The 22,831-nt window shown below is 42.6% G+C and overlaps 1 protein-coding gene across 1 annotated transcript in view; it reads left to right on the top strand.

Annotated features, from left to right (window-relative positions):
* The window catches only part of LOC148029819 (uncharacterized), a 72,454-nt gene extending 49,908 nt beyond the window's left edge, over positions 1-22,546 (top strand). The window contains exon 4 of the mRNA XM_087686124.1: positions 22,029-22,546. Within this exon, the coding sequence (XP_087542250.1) occupies positions 22,029-22,491 (463 nt within the window). The 3' untranslated portion in view covers positions 22,492-22,546. The remainder of the gene's footprint in view (positions 1-22,028) is intronic.
* Positions 22,547-22,831: the final 285 nt, after the last annotated feature.

Raw genomic sequence — 22,831 nt, 5'->3', positions numbered from 1 at the left:
AGAAATTTGAAAATAAAAGAAAGCAAAGCTAAGTGTAATGCAATGAATATGTAAGTATGCAGCGGAAGTCTCGAAGGTAAAAGGCTAAGTGTGTAGCCACCATAACGGATGTCGAAGTGGAAAAGTGGTTCTAGAGGGTGCAGTGGATGCCTTAGGAATGGATGCGTAAAGTGCAATAGGGGAGACCTACTAGGAGACCAAATAGCTAATCCTTCAGGAGTACTGAAGGAGATAGGCTGCTGAGGCTATTTGTGTGCCACATGTCCGATAGCCACCAGGGTAGATGGAGCAAAGGCTGTGGTAGCGGGAGGTGTAGCCCCTTTGGACTGACCAGCTGCGGAGAGGAGGCAGTTGTAGTAGTCTACTGTGGTTTTCTAGGTGGAAGATCCTAGGCCTTGGTATGATACTCCTTGTCCACATGGCCCAACCTTTGGCAGTGTGTGCAATATCTATTTTTCTTAGGAATTAATTGCCAAAAGGGTTATGTTTCTTTGGTTCTGATGGAGGAAGGGGTATCACCCTTCTTTTGGCTTGCCTTGGCATCTTGCGAGTTTTGGCAATTGTTCGATTTCCCTCCCGAAGAAGAGGCAACCAACCCTCACTCCTCGGAATGGATGTGTGTGGAGGACTTCTTGTGGACTTGATCGTGCAGCCTCCCGTAACATAGGAATTGGCACTCAAACTCGTAGAAGGTCAGCAGGGGCAACTTGTTCAAACTCATAGAATATCAGCATTTGTTAGGCAACTTATTCAAGAAGAATGTGATTTGATTGCCATTTGACTTTGGGGAGCTAGTAATGGTGAATTCGGTGAGTAACTGCTAATATTTGACCAACTTGACTTTTAGATCATCCCCTTTCTTAACGGAAAACTCTTGAAGCTCAAAATCGAGGTCGATACATTGAGTGTGATCTCGTGTTGCATAGCGGTCAATGAGATGACTCCAATGCTCAGATGCAAGAGGAAAATGTTCTAACTCTGAGTGGAATTCAAGAAGCAATCCTTGCATTAACTCAACATTGACCATGGCATTGCGAGTTCTCCATTGACAGATGTGATTAAGATGAGCTAATTGATGATTTGGCATAGGTTCTGGTATCAACGATGAGGTTCCAAAGACTATGAGATTCAAGTACTTATTGTTGCATGAAGTTTGACCAAGTGGTGAAATTCAACCCATTAAAATGAGTTTTACTCGTGAAGGCATTCTTGGCCATTGCAATAGGAGTGGTAGTGATAGGAGATGGATAAGGTGGTGTAATGAGGGTAGGGTGGATAGGGGGATAAGGTGGGGAAGTGGAGTACACTTGGAAAGCAATCCCGGAGTGCCTACCATGCATATGAGAAGTGTGCATAATGGTTCCAAATGTGGGCATGGGCGGATAGGGTATAGACACGATAACCGCATGAGGAGCCTTGTGTGGAGGGATAGGGATACGTGGAGTAGAGAATGGAAATCCTTGCGTAGGAGTGACCCAAGGGATGTGTGACGATAGTCCATAAGCAAAGGATGGATATCCTCGTTTTTGAAAGGTTGTGTGGGGGGTGGTGAGTGTCCAGAGGTAGTGAGGGGAATGCCCATCACAACCGTCCCAAAGTGTAAGCATGTGGTAAAATGGGGATACGTGGAAGGTACAATGTTAAAGGGTGGCATTCCCCCTAACAATGCACGAAGAGGTGGAGTGAATGGACGGTAGATAGATGGTGTGATAGGGAATGAGAAAGTACTAGGAGCTGAGATGGAAGATCCAACCCCTAGTATGCTTTGAATGGAAGTGGAAGGTAATCCAAGATTTTGGAATGGTGTGAGCATATCAAAATGTGGAGAAGATAGTGTGGGATGGGAGGGAGTTGAGAAGTGTGGTTTACTTGCTCAAATGAAACAAATGGTAGATATATACCTAATGAAAGGTATCTCCTTCGCGAGTCTCCTCTATCAAAGTTAACATACTGAAAGCCATCTAGATCCTGCACACCAAAAGGAAAAACAGAAGAGGGTTTTGGCTCATATGACTCAAAAGGGTTATGTGAACTTGATAGATGGCTTTGTTGTGATGAAGGAGATGGATTGCCATATGTGTTGGATGTTGTGGTTTCTCCAAAATCAAAGAGATGGCTAGTATGACCAGCTTTGTTGGCCATAGTTTGGAAAGCAAGGGCTATCTATTATACGATCCATGTACTTGCAAAGTTTTTGTCAATAGGGATGTTGTCTTTGCTGAAAATGCAGCCTTTCACATGACCAGTTTGAAATGCTAGGCACATATGATTCATGTGATTTGTTTTGAAGGTCTTCTAGTCATTCTTGTGGTTGGAGAGTAATTACAAATACCAAAAGATTGGTTAAGTTTATTTATCTCAATGATAATAAACTTATAAAGGTAATGTGAAAGATACTAAACTATAAGATAGAGATTCATTGCAAAATAGTCCATTGATGATAATAATATAGTCCATTATAAAAAAATAACAATGAACTAAAAATCTATTCTTAAAAATGTATGACAGTTTTCAAGGGATTGCTATATAACTAAGCATGCTTGGTATGTAAGAGCAAAGGTCATGAAGTACATAATGGTCAATTGTATGAAACCAAGAATAGACAGTAGTGGGGGCTTGGACAATGAAAACACGGAGTGAACTTGGCAAACATGGAGAAGAGAAGCGAAGAGAAGAGAAAAGAAAATCTGATGAATGGAATGATGAAGTTCTGAATCATGGAGTAAATGTGATGCAAGGGAACAAGGGTGCCGTAGCACCAGAAAGATGATGAAGACAACCACGAACCATGAACCACAATGTCCTCTTGAAGGGGTGTGAGGGTAGTGGAGAGGTTGGAGAGAAGAGGTGATGGATTGAATGAATCAGCCGTAAAGAATGAGTGAGAGAGTGGTCTATAAATAGACACAGTCAGTCTAGGGTGGCGCCCCTTTTTGGGGCTGCAAACCCTAAACACAAAACGCAGAAATGCAAAAAACGCAAACTGCGGGTGAAGGGTGAAGGGTTTATCAATACCTCTTCTCAGGCCCAAAAAGGAGAACAAGAGAAGAGTGAGGTGGAGATGGAATGCTACATGTTGAAGAATGCTCATGCAACAGGTGCCACTTGGACAGTGTTTCTCAGGGGAAATTGCTCACTTGCCCAAGCGTCCTAGTACAAAGATGATGAGAACATGCGATGTAGAGGAATGTTGGACTTGTGTGTTGCCGTGAACCATAAGGATATGCCCGTACTTGATCTCGAGAGCTGGCTCCATGTTGACCAAGTGACCAAGGCAAGAAGAAGAGGAGGAAGAAGATTTAGAGGATCCCTAAGATCCAAGATTTCCACCTGAAAGGTAACCTGCAGTAAAGAATAGTAGACAGAGTGAACTGGAGAACCCGAAACTCAAGCTTGGGAGAGAAGCCATTGGCTCCATGCATCCATGCAAGAAGGAATACGGAGGCCTTGTCACCAAGTTGTGGTTGAACCTCCAAGGCCCCGATCTAGGTAGATCCTCGAGATCGTGGGTATCAATAGGTGAGACGACTATTGGAAGAAAGCCACCCCATCCAAGGGTAGAAGAAGAAGGTAAAAGGCCTCCGCCAAGGTGTGTGAAAGACTAAGCGGTGGGTGGAGACTCCCTTGTTGAGCTAAAACATGCATTACTTGTTGATTAGCCTCTTAAACAACCCCAAAACACACCTAATCAATGAAAAACCCTAAAAAGGGGAGAGGTCCGAGAGAGTTTTAGTGGTCTCCCAAAAACCCTAATTTTTGGGGTACCCTTCCACATCTATAAATAGACAAGCTGCCCCCATTCAGCCTCATTCCGTCTGTGCAGGTTTCACACTCTCTAGTGCAAATTGCAACCATTAGTCTACCTCCACGTGGCTGTCCAACCTTTGCGATTGCTGCCACCTCTCCTTCGAGCCTCGTAGTGCCCTGGCGCCTTCTTCCAGTTGTCGCCCACTGTTTGATGCCATCTCCCAGGTTGCGTTTAGCCTATAGCTTCCATCGCCAACATCTCCAGCATCAGGCGACATCCTACAGCCTATGTTTGCACCCTTCTAGAGCCGTTTGGTGTCATCTCGCCCCTTTGCAACTGTCGCCTCTGTCTCTAGCAGCCCCTAATGTCAGCGTTTTGCAGTTTCCTCTCTCTTCACACTCTGATTGGTGGTCACAAACTTGGGATTTGTCTCCGGTGGACGTCACTCTTCGACATTGTTCTGCCCTTGAGCACACTGCACACTCTCACATTCATTTATAGCATTCATTCACTTCAGAGTTGTGTTCTCTCTCTCCCTTCTTTTGTTTGTGTTTGAGTTGAGTTTTGCGTTTAGGGTTTGAGTTTTGCCCTATGTGTCTGCGTCTGTCTCTTTGTGTTTCTGTCATGGTCGTACACTCTGTGTGTCCTTAGTGCAAACCCTAGCAATTTTCTTCACATGGTATCAGAGCCAGTGCTTTTGTAAAGAGTATCTTGCGGATATTGTGGAGAGCTAGTCTTTGTGCGAGGCACATAATACGACTTGTAACTAAATCACAATGTCCCAGACACCTTCTCCAATTCCTATGATGTCTTATCAGGCTTCTCCATCATTGGAGGCCTTGAGACAACATTATGGACTCGGTGAGGAGGACGATACTCCACTTTCACCTTCATCGGAATTCACTAACATGACAGAGGAGGACTTTGAGGAGTACTATCACAACAAGTACGGTGATGTTTATGTCAGAAGTGGTGCAGCAAGGGAAGTGTAAACATAAGCTATAATAAACTACTGAAACACAAGACAAAAGAGAAAGGGAAAGAACACAATACAGATGAGAACTCAGATGTATGCTTGGGAAATGGAATCCATATATCAGACACGAGAGTGTTGCATACAATAGTGAGTCACTGGCTGCGTGGGTACCGGCACCGGCTCCTCTCTCCACAGGACCTCCAGGTGGTGAACTGACCAATTGAGAAGGAGCCCAGATGACACAATAATAAATGCCCAAATAACCTAAATAATGTGCCTAAGCCTCTACAACTCAGACTTACACATGAGTTGACATATCTGCTATCACCCTCTCTCAGATCATGGGTGATCTGATACAATACAACAGTACAGTAAGAATGAATCATAAATCATACAACATAGAACCACCAAGTAGAACCATGGATACCCAAGCAATGGGTGATCAAGCCACCACCAAGGTGCCTTGGAGAAAACCTGATGTTGATGTCGATCCTACCAGCTCTTGAAGATAGAGAAAATCATAGTAGCTCTCTCAACAATGCCGCTGATGTAGCACACGTGACCAACTTGTCACCAATGCCACAACACATAAATGACTATGGATTCCCCTTCTTTGGCCAAACCGCCAAAGTGTCCCCTCATGTGAGCTCTAGACGAAAGTCACCCGCTTTGTGTCAAAGAACTAGCCCATCATGAACCTGGATGTCAATCCTAGCTCCAGGATTTATACGTGCCAAACTTTGGTCAATGCATCAAGGATGTCTCTCTCTGTATCCTCTGCATCTGTATAGAGATATAGATGAGGCATGGCTGCACCATCTCACCACCCTCTCACACTCTCTCTCTGGCACTATAGGGTCATGAGGGATGACCTCATCACCACCACTAGAAAGTAGCTGAGGAAGGGGTCACCAAGCCCTTTCCACGATCCGAAGAAGAGGATCCCTTCCACGCCTTGGACTTCTCCTTGGCCAGAGGATCTAAGTCGAAATCTGAGGCAAATGATTACTCGTCAGATGAGTCCACATCCTGCTTTGTTTTTTGCACCTTTTTCTTCCTAGAAGCCGCTAACTCTTTGCAGTCCTTCCGTAAATGGCCCTTCTTGCAACAATGGTAACACTGGGCCTTCGACTTCTTTGTCTTTGAACCCCTCTCTGAAGTTGTAAAAGCCTCATATGAATCTCCATATAATGTATCATTAGTGGATGAGCACGGAGGAGCCATCTGTAGAGGATTTAAAAGAGTAGTAGTGAAAAGAAGGTATTTGGAGAGGGAACACAGCCAAAACACGAGCACAGACTGCAAAAAACAAGAGTTCACATACCATATAACCCAAAATCTGACCAAAAGAAGACAAAAGCTGCTGCAAAAAATAAAAAAATCAATCAAAAACTGCTAAAAACGGCAAAAATGGCTTGAAGCTACAGTTGCCTAGCTAGGAAAGAGTCAAGAATACCAAAAAGCAGGCTGAATACTGCCACAAGCAGGCTGGAAAACTGTCGCAGCAGCCTGAAAACTGAAAACGCAGGCAGCTGAGGGGTTGTAGACAGCAGGTGATGGCAAATTTGCAAAAAACGCAGGTAAAACAGTTCGCTTGTATGGAGTAGCAGTCACCTGATCACCAAGGGTGAAAACAGTCCCGAAATCAGCAAAAAACACATCAGGAGCACAAATCCTGAAATTTGATACCATGTCAGAAGTGGTGCAGCAATGGAAGCGTAAACATAAGCTGTAAGAAACTACTGAAACACAAGACAAAAGAGAAAGGGAAAGAACACAATACAGATGAGAATTCAGATGTATGCATGGGAAATGGAATCCATATATCAGACACGAGATTGTTGCATACAACATTGAGTGACTAGCTGCGTGGGCACCGGCACTAGCTCCTCTCTCCATAGGACCTCCAAGTGGTGAATTGACCAACTGAGGAGGAGTCATCCAAAATAAATAGGCACAAATAATGCGACAAAATATGTCAAGTCGACCAACAATAAATGGCCAATATGACCATAAAATGACACAATAAAAAATGCCTAAATAACCTAAATAATGTGCCCAAGCCTCTGCAGCTCAGACTCACACATGAGCTAACATATCTGCTAACAGTGTACACCTCTCCTACCAGTTTTGCTACCACATTCGGACCAGTTGATGAGGCTGGCCACCTCTTTGATCATGGAGGACATATGGCATTCGAAACGTCTGGCAATCCATCTTCATCATCTCAACTAGGTTCAATGTCAGGTTTGTACAGTTCTTTTGTGTTGCATAAATCAAAATCCTCGCATGTTTCTTCTTTTGAGATATAGGATTCAGATGGCTTTGCGTATGTGAACTTCAATAGAGGGGGACTCACGAAGCAGATGAAATTCAGGTACATCTACAGCTTCTGTTTTCTTTGAGCATATCACACACACTTCTCACTTCCCTCCCATCTCACCCTCTTCTATATCACACGTTGATCACCTCTCATCATCTTTCCAAAACCTTGGATTACACTCCACATATGCATCACACACCCTAGGGGTTGGATCTTCCATCTCCACTCCTAGTACCTTTTTCTTCTCCATCCCATTCTCTATCTCTTTGTACCATGGTACTTCGTTAGGGGGAACGCCACCCTTTAACACAATGCCTCTCACCTTTCAGCAAATGAGCACATCCATAACTCCTGGGTCGACTGTAATGGGCATCCCCCTCACTATCCCCAGCTTCATATCTCACATGACCACTCAAACGTAGGGGTTTCTATCCTCTGCTTATGATGCATCTTCGCACTCTTCTTGGGTTACACCTACACAAGGATTCCCATCTTCTACTCCTTGTGTTCCCATGGTTTCTCATGTGGCTACTATGCCCATGCCTAGTCAGCCCATCCCTACCTAAGGATCCATCTTGCACACCACCCGCATGCGTGGTGGGCACTTTGGGGCCCCTTCTCATCATTGGTCTCGACGCCTGACCCTCGACTAGCTCACCTTGACCACATCCCTCAATGGAGAGTCCACAATGCCACAACCAATGTTGAGCTGATGCAAGGCTTGCTTCCTGAGTTTCACTCTCAGTTGCAGCACTTTCCGCTTGCGTCAGAGCATTGAAGTCACCTTCTCGACCGCTATATGCGGCTCTTGATCGTACTCGGTGCATCAATCTCGACTTTGAGATTCAAGAGTTCTCTATTAAGGAAGGGGATGATCTGAAAGTCAAGCTGGCTGAATATAGGTAGTTACTTGCCGAGTTCGCCACTACTGGCTCTCCAAAGTTAGATGACGATCAGGTTACATTTTTCTGGAATAAGTTGCCTGAAAAGTACTTCAATTTCATTCACTACTGGCTCTCCAAAGTCAGATGACGATCATGTCACATTCTTCTGGAATAAGTTGCCAGAAAAGTACTTCAATTTCATTCAACACATCATCTCCTAACCTTGATTGCTAACCTTCTACGAGTTTGAGTGCTAGTTCTTACGTTACGTGAGGCTGCATGATCAAGTCCACAAGAAATCCTCATCACAACTTTATTCAAAGCAGAGGGGGTTGGTTGCCTCTTCTTCGGGAGGGAAAACCACTAGTGGCAAGAACTCGCAAGATGCGAAGGCAAGCCAATCAAAGGGTGACTCCTTTTCCTCAGATGGAACCAAAGAATCTAGACCTATCTGGCAGCAACTCCCTAAGAAAAACTAGTTTTGCACACACTGCCAGAGAACAAGCCATGTGGATAAGGAGTGTCGCTCCAAGGCCCAAGGTCTTTCACCTAAAAAGCCTCAGCAGGCCGCTGCGACTGCACAGTCCAATGAGGCTACGCCTTCCACTCTTGCTTCATCTGCTCCTTCAGTGGTGCGCAGATGGGTCTCAGATAGCTCACGTAGTGAATCCCTGAAGGTTCCCAAGAACAATGAACTCTATCTTTTTGCACAAAAAACAATGTAAAAGCTTGAACGACAAGAGACAAGAGACAAATTGGGTTCAATCTCCCCCATGCCTTGTGTGAGCGCTTCACAAAGCATGTATTTAATGTATATTTTCAATCTTCATGCTCAATAATAGCCCAATTTACAAAAATATGACAAGCTTTTAGCTTTTGAGTTTGCTTTCTACAAAAATAGGAAAAATAAAGCTAATGGACGGTGCCCATAGAGTCTGGCACGCCCAATCTCAATGTCCAAATAGAAATAACATATCCGGGCGCATAAGCGCATACAAAATAATAATCAATAATCGATGTCTCAATAGACATAACAAAATATAGGCGTGGCGCCTATCAAAATGTAGTCCAAATGTCGAATACTCGCTAGACTCCAATGCTTTCCTCCGCCACTGCTGCTATCTCTACACATCAACTGAAGCATTCACAATCGTTAGTAAAATAATACAATTAAACCGACAAAAGTGAATACCTAGCAGTCTTCAGCTACATAAATAAATCAATTGGTTAGAAATAAATCCTAACCTTAATTTATTACGAGTGCGCACTCTAAACTCATAAACGTTTATTAATTTAATATGCATTTTGCGGAATTACCCGCTATGGAATCATCCATGTACACACTAAATTAATGAAACGCCCGAAAAGGACAGGCGTCCCCATCAACTTCTCGCACAAAGAATCCTCTTTGTGTATGAGCCCCGGTCATCTAAGTTTACGGAATCCATCGTAAAACCTCACGGAATCCACCGTGGAATATGCCTCCTGGCATCATAGCCCCGGGGTGGGATAGCAATTGACCTCAATTGCTATTAGCTCAATGTGGAGCTAACAGAGTGGGGAAAGCATTTAAGTCTCTAGCGTGCATCCATTGTGCTTCCTCTACAGGATGGTTCTTAAATTTTACTAGATATCTAGAATACCTTCGGCCAGTTCTAGTGGTCATGTAGTCAGTGTCTATGATGGCTTCTGGTTCAAGTATTTCAGTCTCTTCTTCTAGTAAAGGTGGGTTTTCATAAACAGGGTGGATAGGTAATTGGCCTCTAAATGGTCTCAATAAACTAATGTGAAATGTATTATGAATTTTCCAATGAGATGGCAATTCTAACTTGAAAGCATTGTCATTAATCTTATGAATGATTCTAAATGGTCCATAGAATCTAGGAGCTAATTTGACAACTGGATGTCTATCTACACTTTGTAGTCTACGCTTTTCTATTCTAAGCCAAACATAATCATCAACTTTGAAATTCATGGCTTGTCTTTTCTTGTTGGCTTGTTTGGTATATGATTGTTGGGCTTTAGCAATCATATCCTTAACCTCATTAAAAATACTGTTGTGCATAGTAGCGATATCATCAGCACTCTGAATTCTATTAGACAAAGATGCAACAGGTGTAGATAATCTATATCCATAAATGACTTCAAAAGGTGCTTTCTTTGTAGATGTGTGCGGTGTATTGTTATATGCAAACTGTAATAAATGTAAATGAGTATTCCATGTCTGAGGTTTAGAGATAGTGTATGCACGTAAAAGATCTAGAATTGTGCTATTTGTGGCTTCTGTTTGTCCATTTGTTTCTGGATGAAATGCAGATGAGAAATCAATCTTTGTGCCTAGATTTGCAAACAATGTTATCCAAAAATTATTACAAAATCTAGAATCACGATCTGAAATAATCACTTTCGGCAATCCATGGTTAGTAAAAACAGTTTTCAAAAATAACTGTGCTGCTTGTGATGCTGTTAAAGTTTTCTTACATGCAATGAAATATGCTTGCTTACTAAATCTATCTACAATTGTCCAAATCATGTCATGGTTAGATTTAGTATTTGGTAAACCAGTAATGAAATCCATAGATATATGTTCCCAAGGTTTAGATGGAATAGACAAAGGCATTAGTAATCCATACTATTTACCATGTCTCTTTATTCTTTGACAAATCAAACATTCAGAAACGAAATTAGATACATCTGCATCCATATGCGACCAATAAAAATCTTCAGTTAACATACGTAATGTAGAAATGATACCTCTATGACCTTAATATGGGGGACAATGAATTTCATTCAAAATAAAAGATCGGAATGGAATAGTAACACAGTCTCTTTTCAAAGAACATAAATCCATCATTATATGACAATGAATCAACAGGAATGAAATTATTTTGAACTAATTTTTGCCAATCAGAATGAAAAGTAATATCCTGGTGATATGTGTCTTTCATAGCAATCAAAGAATCAAAAGATATGATGGAAATGTTATGAATTGCAGGTCTTCTACTCAATGCATCAGCAACTACATTTTCTTTTTCAGGTTGGTATTGAATGATAGGATGAAAACTTTGAATGAAGGAAGCCCATTTGATATGACGGTCAGAGATTTGGGGTTGGCTAAGTAGATGTCTAATGCTTTGCTGGTCAGTCTTTATCATGAATTCTGAACCCATTAAATAATGCTTCCATTGTTTTAATGCTTGTACAACTGCTAAGAGTTCCTTGTCATAAGTGGAATATTTGAGCTCAAAGGGTTTGAGTTTAGAACTAGAATATGCTATTGGATGGTTGTCTTGCATTAATACGGCTCCTATTCCTGATCCGCTAGCATCGGTCACAACTAGAAAGAATGGTCTGTTAAAGTCAGTCAATTGTAGAACAGGGGCATTAGTTAATGCACGTTTAAGTAAGTCAAAGGATTTCACTGATTTTCAGTCCATTGATAAACAATTCCTTTCTTAAGAAGTTTTGTTAATGGTAAAGTAAGTAATGAGAAATTACGTACAAACTTCCTATAGAAACTAGCAAGACCAAGGAATGAGCGTAATTCATGTACATTTTTAGGAACAGGCCAATGCAATATTGCATCAATTTTCTTAGGATCAACTTTAATTCCTTCTTTTGATACAATATGACCTAAATATTCTATTTCTGTCTTAAAGAATTCACTCTTGTCAGGATTTGCAAATAATTGATTTTCTTTCAGTAATTGAAAAACTAATGATAAATGCTTATAATGCTCTTTTTCACTTTGACTGAACACTAAAATATCATCAAAGAAAACAATCACACAATACTGATATTTCAGAAAGATACGGTTCATCATTCTACTGAAAGTAGCAGGTGCATTAGTTAATCCGAATGGCATGACTAAGAATTCGTAATGGCCAAACTGTGTCCTGAATGCAGTCTTAAATATGTCGGATCTATCTAGCCTCACCTGATGATATCCAGACTTAAGGTCAATTTTACTAAATATAGAAGATCCTTGCAGTTTGTCCATAAGGTCATCAACTCTAGGTATAGGACACCTATTCTTTACAGTGATCTTATTTAATGCTCGATAGTCAATACACATACGATAGGTATTATTCTTTTTCTTGACTAAGAGTACAGGTGTACCGAATGGGGAACTGCTAGGTCGAATTAAGCCTCTATTTAGTAATTCTTCAACTTGACTCTGGATTTCTTTTTGCTCTATTTGATTGTGCCTATATGGTGCTTTGCAAGGTGGTTGTGTGCCAGGAATTAGATCAATCTTATGGTCTTCTGGACGTGAAGGTGGTAAACCTGGTGGTAGGTCTTCTGCAAAACAGTCCTTAAAATATGCAAGAAATTCCTTATGCCTAGGGTGCATATGATTTTCCTTTGCGTGCTGTTCATTCACCCAAATGAGATATGATTTAGTATTCTTGCGTAGTGTACGTTTTGCTTGAGTATGCGAAAGCAGTGGAAAAATATGAGATGCATGCATACCATATAATGTAATAGATTTTCCTTGAAAATTAATATTCATTGTGTGTGTGGAATAATCTATATTTGGATTATGCTGGTGTCTCCATGGCATTCCTAAAATAATGTCGCTTGACTGTAATGGGACAACTAAGAAATTTCTTCTTTCAATGTATGGACCAATTTGAATTTCTAAATCTTGTACTTCTTGTGTGCCATTGTACCTAGTGCCTAAAAATGCAGCTTTTATGCGATAATGCGTAGGTACAGTATGCAATTTTAATTCCTTTACCAATTTTGCTGAAATAAAGTCATGGGTACTACCGTCATCATGCAAGATAGTTCTTTTTTTTCCATGCACCATACATTTCATAGTCAACAATGAATGTGGAGTAGGCATACCTGGTAAAGTGTCGGAAGTAGTAATAGGATCATCCTCATCTTCAGTGAAATCCGGCATATCCTCATGCTCGTCTTCGTCCATAGCTCCAAGGTAGTTGATATGTGCTGGTGGCTTCTTTGAATGACAATTTGCTGCGAGATGCCTTGGCTGGTGACACTTGTAGCATACTATTGGCTTGGCTTTGGTTACATTATTTGCAATGGCTGGAAGTCTGGGTACATTTGAATTTGCTTGTGGAATAGGCTTAGAATTTGGATTGACAGTGGATGGTAATGCAGGTGGTTTAGGCCAATTCTTGCGGAAAGATGGTGATGAGAAACGACCTGGATTAAACCTTCTAAAATTGGAATTGAATTGTTTAGATCCATAATTACCGTTGGCTTGGAATTATTGTGGTCGTCTGTCTCTTCCGCGTAATTTATCTTCAGTGTCGTGAGCTAAGGAGATGGCGTCTTCAAGGGTAGCAGGCTTGAACATGTTCACTTCAGCGTAGTAATGTCCAAGAAGTCCAGACATATACTTCCGCTTATGTGTCGTCTCTGGTACGTCTTCAAGCATGCGTAGCTGTAGGAGTGCATTCCAAAAACGCTCTGTATATTGTGGGATAGACTCACGATCTCGCTGTTGAAGTAAATCCCATTGCTTGATAGCCTTCTCATGAAATTGCGATGGAAGGAAATTTTGCATGAACTTCTTCTTGAAATCTTCCCAAGTAGCAGGACATTCTATGCTCTTGCGGACTACAGTCCACCAAAGTGATGCTCTGTCTATCAGATGATTAGTAACACACTTGATTTTATCTTTTTCGGGATAAGTTTCCTCATGGAAATAGTCATCAAACTTGCTAATGAATGATAAAACAGTCTTTCCTTCTCTTATGCCATTGAAAGTGCGAAACTTGAAACTTCGTTTACTTATCTTGGATTCCTTGCGAATGGTTTGTGCTTCAAGAGTGGCGTCGATGGTACGTCGAATCAAATCTTCAGCTTGAGGTTCTTCTTTATCGGTGGACGCTCTTTGAAGTTTTGTCAATTGCGCTTGCAATGCTTACCTAGCCCTTCGCTGTTCTTCCAATTGTAGCATGATTAGATCCAGCTTTTGTTCCATGGTAGGCTCAGGTAAGTCGTCTTCAGCCATAGGATCATCCATATGTGGGGTAGTCATCCTGTAAAACTCAACAAACCTTTCTCACTCAAAATCAGGTTAGCGGGATGAGCGTAGCTCAAATTTGGGGTTACAAGGCTATGTATTTTTGGGTATTTCTTCTTCAATTTTCAGAAATTCTGCAATATTTCTGTATCCGTTTGCTGAAAGTACTTCAACGAACTTGTAGATAGGTAGAACAGCTTGCTGCGAACAACTTTCCAGTTCAGAGTTTTTGCATACGAACAAGTCTTCTATGAGTTTTAAGCACTAGTCAGTTCTGATTTAGTCTGACTTGCAAAGTTGCAGACTTAGCAGACTTGCAGAGTTGTTGACTTGCTGAACTTAGGCCGACTTGCAGAACTTGCAGAACTTGATTACCGTCGACTTGCAGAACTTAACTTCAGAAATGCGAGACCTGGAGTTTGCCAACTTGTCTGCCCTGTGTGACTTGCAGTGGCTTAAGCTTAAGTGATTAAGCTTAAGCTTATTAAGCTTAATGAAGGACTAGCAGGCGGCGTCGATTTCGTGAGGGGGGGGGGGGGGGGCGTTTTTTTGGCCGCGAAATTTCGGGGAGGTCTTCTGATACGTCGTGATGAAATTGAGAGGTCTTAAGCTTCACTTAAGCTTATAAAGCTTTATAATTAAGCTTTTGATTAAGGAGATTAAGAAGTTTGCTCACTGTTTTCAACGACTTGATGAAGGAGATGTATGCGTGGTCCTCCGCCTGCAGAGCCTGGTCCTTCGCGATCTGACAGTGGAAACAGGGGTTCTTGATCGCCAGAAGTCTGCCTGTATCGACGGTTCGCGACGAGATTGACTGTAGAGCCCGTTTGTTCCTGGAGCTCCGCCTTCGCCCGAGATTGGTAGCGATTGGAAGCTCTTGATCTCTGCTCCGCTCTGATACCACTGGTGCGCAGATCGGTCTCAGATAGCTCACGTAGTGAATCCCTGAAGGTCCCCAAGAACAATGAACTCTACCTTTTTGCACAAAAAACAATGTAAAAGCTTGAACGACAAGAGACAAGAGACAAATTGGGTTCAATCTCCCCCATGCCTTGTGTGAGCGCTTCACAAAGCATGTATTTAATGTATATTTTCAATCTTCATGCTCAATAATAGCCCAATTTACAAAAATATGACAAGCTTTTAGCTTTTGAGTTTGCTTTCTACAAAAATAGGAAAAATAAAGCTAATGGACGGTGCCCATAGAGTCTGGCACGCCCAATCTCAATGTCCAAATAGAAATAACATATCCGGGCGCATAAGCGCATACAAAATAATAATCAATAATCGATGTCTCAATAGACATAACAAAATATAGGCGTGGCGCCTATCAAAATATAGTCCAAATGTCGAATACTCGCTAGACTCCAATGCTTTCCTCCGCCACTGCTGCTATCTCTACACATCAACTGAAGCAGTCACAATCGTTAGCAAAATAATACAATTAAACCGACAAAAGTGAATACCTAGCAGTCTTCAGCTACATAAATAAATCAACTGGTTAGAAATAAATCCTAACCTTAATTTATTAGGAGTGCGCACTCTAAACTCATAAACGTTTATTAATTTAATATGCATTTTGCGGAATCACCCGCTATGGAATCACCCATGTACACACTAAATTAATGAAACGCCCGAAAAGGACAGGCGTCCCCATCAACTTCTCGCACAAAGAATCCTCTTTGTGTATGAGCCCCGGTCATCTAAGTTTACGGAATCCACCGTAAAACCTCACGGAATCCACCGTGGAATATGCCTCCTGGCATCATTCAGCACCTGTTGTTGCTGCTGGACATGTGGCTCGAGTACAACCTCAGCAGCCCATCTCTTTCACTATCCCTGAGGGATTGGCTGATTGGTTTGCAGGTTCTGATTCCGTTGCACTTCATGCATCCATCTCACCTTCCTCTCCACCTTGTCAGGCGTTTCCTTGGCAGAGCCTTGCTATTGAACGTACGCGATGGTGGCTATCTTCTTAGCCTAGCATATCTCTAGGTTCTTTTGGATACCCTAGGTTAGTCTGACATTCATTTTTCGCACTCTTAAGAGTCAGACCCATAGGATTCATTGTTCTTAGCTTTTCCATTCTTTTGTCTTCCGTTGCATTTACTCACACACATATACATTCATTGCATTTATTTTGAGTTAGATTTTCTTTCTGTTATGTTTTGCTTGGGAGCATCTCACTACTAACCTATGTGTTTGTAGATTCTCATCTCTTTTGCAGGGTTTTGTCTTTCAGTGTAGGGCTAACTTGCAAATTGCTTTGGTCCTACCTGGGCTAGAGATGTGGAGATGCGCATTGTTCCTTTCATGGTTTCATCATCCTAGGAGTGCTTGCTCTTCTTCCAGCATGGCGGTTTTCCCTCCCGAGGCGGATCGTGTAGCATCTTTCTCGATGCTATCATGGCGGTGACTTCTACCTTGCTTTTCTAGCGAGGTGCTTCATCCACTTCATCTTCTTTCATTCCTTATGGTTCTCGACACCATATGAAGACCGACATTCGGCTCTTTTTCCTTCTTCGACATCTACATCTAGGTTGAGAGGGGGTTCCTACCCTTCTCGGTATTCTACAGGCTTTAGCACTTTGTCTTCGATATCGGCTTCTTTCCCCTGTTGTACCCTTTTCATTGCATGATTTCATCATCCTTGTACTAGGACGCTTGGGCAAGTGAACAATTTCCCCATGAGGGACACTGTCCAAGTGGCATCTGCTGTATGTGCATTCTTTAGCATGTAGCATCCTTTGCATCTCATTGTGTAGAGCACCACTTGAGTGGATCCTAAGCTGTTTCCACCGGTGGCTGTTGTTACCACACCACTATCCTCCTTAATCACATGGATACCTTATCACATATTTTCCCTCATCATCGATACCCTGAGTGGATGGGTTAGCTTGTTCAGTCTTGTGATGTGTTGGGTGTACCCTCCCTTCTCCCGTCTTTTGGGTCACTATTACTCAATCGGCCACATCCCATAAAATTTAACTCACTCACTAAAAAAAAAAAAGTTCAGTGTGGTTCCATCCACCTTTGTAGGGCTTGGTGGACCACTGGGTAGCCGACGTGCACCCTTTGTCCGATGCCCTATCCTCTCTGGGGTGACTACTTGGATTCCCTTGGTACGATAACCATCGCCTCTGTAGTCTTGGTAGGCCACTGGGCAGCCAACATGCACCCTTTGTCTGATGCCCTGGCTGCTTTGGGGTGGGATGTCTTGGGGTCAATAAACATCACAGTGGTTGGCCTAACCTTTCGGCTCAATTTTGGGCCTGAGAGGGGGTGTTGAGCTAAAACATGCATTACTTGTTGATTAGCCTCTTAAACAACCCCAAAACACACCTAATTAATTAAAAATCCTAAAAAGGGGAGCGGTCCGAGAGAGTTTCAGTGGTCTCCCAAAAGCCCTAATTTTTGGGGCACCCTTCCACATCTATAAATAGACAGGCTGCCCCCATTCAGCCTCATTCCGTCTGTGCAGGTTTCACACTCTCCAGTGCAGATTGCAGCCATTAGTCTACCTCCACATGGTTGTCTAGCCTTCGTGATTGTTGCCACCTCTCCTTCGAGCCTCGCAGTGCCCTGGTGCCTTCTTCCAGTTGTGGCCCACTGTCTAGTGCCATCTCCCAGGCGGCATTTGGCCTCTAGCTGCCATTGCCGGCATCTCTAACATCAGGCAACATTCTATAGCCTTCGTTTGCATCCTTCTAGAGCTGCCTGGTGTCATCTTGCCCCTTTGCAGTTGTCGCCTCTGTCTCTGGCAGCCCTTGGTGTCAACGTTTTGCAATTTCCCCTCTCTTCACACTCCGACTGGTGGTCACAGACTTGGGATCTGTCTCCGGTGGACGTCACTCTCCAACATTGCTCTGCCCTTGAGCATACTGTACACTCACATTCATTTACAATATTCATTCACTTCAGAGTTGTGTTCTCTCTCTCTCTTCTTCTGTTTGTGTTTGAGTTTTGAGTTTTGCGTTTAGAGTTTAAGTTTTGCTCTATGTGTCTGCGTTTGTTTCTTTGTGTTTTTGTTGTGGTCGTACACTTTGTGTATCCTCAGTATAAACCCTAGCAGTTTTCTTTACACCCCTTTGAAACTAGAGGAATAGGAGCTCCCTCTAAGGTTGCAGTAGATGTAGATGCCCTCTCGGAGGGCAAATAAAGATCATTCCCCTTTGAACCCCCCTTTGAGAGGTAGATAGGGAATCCAAAAACTCATGGATCACGGACTCCGAAATGTCTAAGGATGAAGGAAGTGCTGCCGATCGTGCTGAAGAAGGTATCTGGGGTGATGAAGAACTCTCCCAGAGGTGGCCTTTTGAACTTGAGTAGACGAGGGTGAAGGGTGGGGCTCAGACTGACCAATGAGTGGGCAACAGTCGCTGCTTCTCAATGGAGCGGACCGGGAAGCTAAATAAGAGGAAGGAGTTGAGCAGCCATTGTCTCTCAAAGGAGTGGACTGACGAGGAGACGGTATCAAACAATCACCATCTCTCGATGGAGCGGATTGTAGAACCACGGGCCGTGGTAGCCACTATACCTGAAAATAGGTGGGAGAAGACTGTTGCTGGCATTGCAATGATCTCTAGGAGGTTGTAGCACCAATTGATCCTCCATGTGCTCGAAAGGGCTTAGTGCGCATTAGATACGTCTCATTGCCTTGAGCATAGTACTCTGATAGCCGATGCAAAACGATCTTTGTGGCCTAAAAAGAAGAGGTGGCACAAGGAGTGCCTGGTGAAAGAGACATACTCCGGGGGGGTGGGGAGCAAAGGTCGAAGTCGGCAAGCATTGGTGGTGTGTCCGGTGATGCCACAGTAGGAGCACACAGACTAGTCTGTCATCTGTTGGTAAAGAAGCCATGGGTACCAACGTGCCTTGCTGAAGAAGAAAGACGTCAGCCTCGAACCATGAATTGCAATGTCCTCCTCAAGGGTTAGGAGGGTAGCGGAAGGGTTGGAAGTGAGCTGCCAATGGGAGGATGTGACCAGTAGTAAGAGGTTGCAACTAGTAGAAAAACTCAAGTGAGGAGAGAGAAAGACTAAAAACACAGGCTGCAGGAGAGAGAAAACAACAAATGCAAGCAGTGGAGAGAGAATCTGCTGTGACAGGCTGAGAGAAAATCTGCTGCGACACGCTGAGGAGAGAGAAAAACAACAGTGACAGCAGGGAGGAGAGAGAAAATCTGCTGCAACAGGCTGAGGAGAGAGAAAAACAGCAGGCAGGTTGCAAAGAACAGCCGCTAGTAGAGTAGGGAGGAGCCGCTAACAATCTGGCTGAGCCGCCAGCAGCAGCAGCCCTGAACAGATGCTGGAGAACAACAGTTGGAGGAGGGAGCAGCCGCCAGTTAGGATGTTGATGTAGTGGAAGAAGAAGAAAAGTGGATGCCAAAACTCGCCACCGGTCTTTGTCTTCACTGGAGTGGACGATCTTTGCCGTTGTTTGAGCAGATCTAGCTTTGATACCATGTCAAAAGATGATGTACCAGCTAGACAATAGGGTTTGCGGGGAGGAACAAAGAGTGACATGGAGAAGAGAAGACAAGAGAGAAGAAACTCTGATGAATGGAATGATGGAGTTCTGAATCATGGAGTGAATGTGATGCAAGGGAACAAGGGTGCCATAGCACAAGGAAGATGATGAAGACAACCACGAACCACGAACCGCAATGTCCTTGTGAAGGGGTGTGAGGGTAGTGGAGAGGTTGGAGAGAAGAGGTGACGGACTGAATGAATTAGCCATAAAGAATGAGTGAGAGAGTGGCTTATAAATAGGCACAGTCAGTCTAGGGTGGCGCCCCTTTTTGAGGCTGCAAACCCTAAACCCAAAACACAGAACGATAAAATGCAGATTGCGGGTGAAGGGTTTCTCAACATCTTTATGGTTAAATCATGCTTCTTGTGCATGACACTGAAAAATTAATGCTTATTTGACAAGCATTGCATTCAAAAATAGTTCAATTGCTCCCACTCTCTACATTAAGAATGAAGGGGAAGATTTGCTGGTTATCATTGTCTATGTAGATGATATGCTGCTCACTGGACCTAGAGAAGATAAAATTGCAGATTTTAAGGCTAATTTGAAAGATGCTTTTGCTATGTCAGATATGGGTTGCTTACACTATTATTTGGGATCTAATTCACCTGAAATCAACATGATGTCATCATGTAGCAGTCACAATATGTGAACAAGCTTTTGCATAGGTTCAACATGTAAGATTGTAAACCTATGAGCACTCCGATGGAGCAAGGGCTGAAATGTCCATGCATGATGGAGTGAGATGCCTTTGTTGTAATCTACAGCCATCGTCTTATTCATCTATGCACACATCCTGACATACAATTTGCAGTATCTCGGGTGAGCAGGTTTATGCACAGCCCATGGATAGTACATTGGCAAGGTGTTAAGTTAATGAGGGCTGGCTTCTTATACATTGGCAGAAAAACAGAGTCATATCATTACACCGATGGATCAAAAAATGTTGATGTAAGCACAATTCCATAACAAGATTTTTACACGAGAACAATATTGTAGAGGCTTGGCCACACTCAAAGGTATGAGACTTCTTTGTAAGATGTTCCTTGAGTTAAATGAAACAACGTCATGGTCCTCTAATACTTAAATACTAGTCACAATATTTGACTAGCTTTCAATATCACCTTAGTAAATGCAAAGTACTTATTTATTAAATCTAGCATCACATATCATGTTTTGTGTAAGATTTAATCAAGATGTGCTCAAATCTCATTTTTCCTTCAAGTCGGGTAGTTGAATGATTATTTTTGAACATGGAATCTTCTAGTTGCTTATGCAAGTAGGCAACAAGCACTTCATTGTGTACTTGGCTACCTTGCATGATCAGATGTGGGAATGATACCTGTCTTAACTGATAAAGTGATTAAAGCATGCATTTGGACATCACAACTCTCCCATCGTATTTACTCTTGGGTATATTGCATTGTTAACCTCTCTTTCCCTATTTCCTATAAAAACGTGTCCATAGAAAGATAATAAAATTTCAAAAAGTAGCTAAATTGTCATCCTTAAATATACTCTAGCTTAGAAGCCTGTGGATTTCACCTTGAAAAATGGTAGGCCCTAGCTCCACTAGGCATCGGGATTTGGCACTGAGCCTTTCAGATGTGCTTTTTGAGAATCATTTTTTTGTCTGGAAAGAAAAATGAAGAAAGATACCCTTTTGACTAACCAACCAACCATGTGGGCTCACATAAATGCATGGTGTATGTCTGTGTTCTCCACAGCAGTGTTTTGGGGCACAAAAGCAGTGCCTTTTAAATGTAAGACTGCTTAGTTGTTATAGAGAAGGATGTGTGGGAATGTTCAACATGTTGAGCTGAGTCTGGCTGCATTACCTTGGGGCCCTTTTATTGGCAGTTAGTCAGCCAGGGGGAGCACCTACTTCACGAGGCTGAGATGCATGACTTGATCTTCATCCTTGAGGTTAAAGCTTTGGGAGCTCATTGGGAGTCGTAGGGTGGCATATCTGCCTGCCAAGTGATGATCATAAATGCCACCCTTGTTGAGTTCTAGTCTTCATAGTTCTCTCACTTTGAGGTTGCTAGGAGCAGCTTCAGGGAACTCACATCATGGATGGGAGCTTAGACGGTTGTTTCTTCACACCTGTGTATACCATAGCCTGTTTTTCATGTTGTAAATGGCATCCCCTGGTGGAGCTATACTTCTCTGCCTGGGCCTCTTTCCCCTGTCCCATCCTGACTGCCCTGAGAGGCCTAGTATCTATATGACGTAGCTTCAGCTATGTTTAGAGCTCTCTTGCTTTCTGCTCATCCATGCTGTTATGCCCATATATTTGCATGAATCAACGTACTCAGCTGTGGGATTCACACAATTAGAATGATGAACATATGCAAGAAATGCGAATGAATGTAGGGAGAATATATTGATTTTGGCCTCAGGACCCTGTAAAGTTTCATTTGGGCACAAATTCCAATTCAAATCACACGATACTTTTCAGTCCTTGTTTGGTTGCACAATCCATCCTTGATTGTTGCATGTAAAGGGCAGGTATTGTCCCAGATAGTTGGAACTGGGGGCTAAGGAAATTTTGTCTTGCACAGGGAGAACATTCAGGTTCACGTAATTGGGGACACGAAACAGTTTCCTGAATCTCTTCAGATTCTGATCTCTGAAGTGGAGCAAAACACTAGACAAAACACTGGTTTGAAGCTTACTGTCGCAGTTGGCTACAGTGGTCGTTATGATATTGTTCAAGCATGCCAAAAGATTGTTAAGAATGTGCAGAATGGAATAATAAAGCCTGAAGACATAACTCAGTCAGTGTTGGAAACTGAACTTGGTACCAACTGGTTAGGAGAGGTTCGAGATCCTGACTTGATGATTAGGACAAGTGGCGAGCAAAGGCTTAGCAACTTTTTGCTTTGGCAGCTTGCATATACAGAGTTGTTTTTCATGGATGAACTCTGGCCTGATTTTGATGAGAACCTTTATGCCGAAGCATTGTTGTTTTATCAGAGGCGGAATCGCCGATATGGACGACGATCTGACACTTCTTCTTGTTGAGGCTGATTATGTTAGGATTTTTATGTGAATCAAATGCAAAAAAAAGTGAAATTAAGTTGGCTCCAATAAGCTTACATTTGCCATCATCCCTATTTTCCTTCTGTAGATGTACTAATGTGACCCAGTCTGTGGTCAAAATCTGTTCTCACATTCATCTGCATTTAGGTAGAGTATGTTTGAGACATGATGGGATTGGTTATTAATACTAATAAAAAGCATCCAACTGATTGAAATGGATTTACTCATGCAATAATGCTGTCACTTCTGATGACCTATGTGCTCGAATACATTTTCCTTGGACGTAAAATATGCACCAGTCACTCACAAACAGGATAAGGAA

The sequence above is a fragment of the Lygodium microphyllum genome, chromosome 10, assembly GCF_053477565.2.
Source record: "Lygodium microphyllum isolate KBCC chromosome 10, Lygodium_microphyllum_v1.1.10, whole genome shotgun sequence".
Classification (NCBI taxonomy): domain Eukaryota; kingdom Viridiplantae; phylum Streptophyta; class Polypodiopsida; order Schizaeales; family Lygodiaceae; genus Lygodium; species Lygodium microphyllum.
The sequence above is the reverse complement of the archived record's forward strand: the minus strand, read 5'-3'. Positions and strand labels throughout refer to the sequence as shown.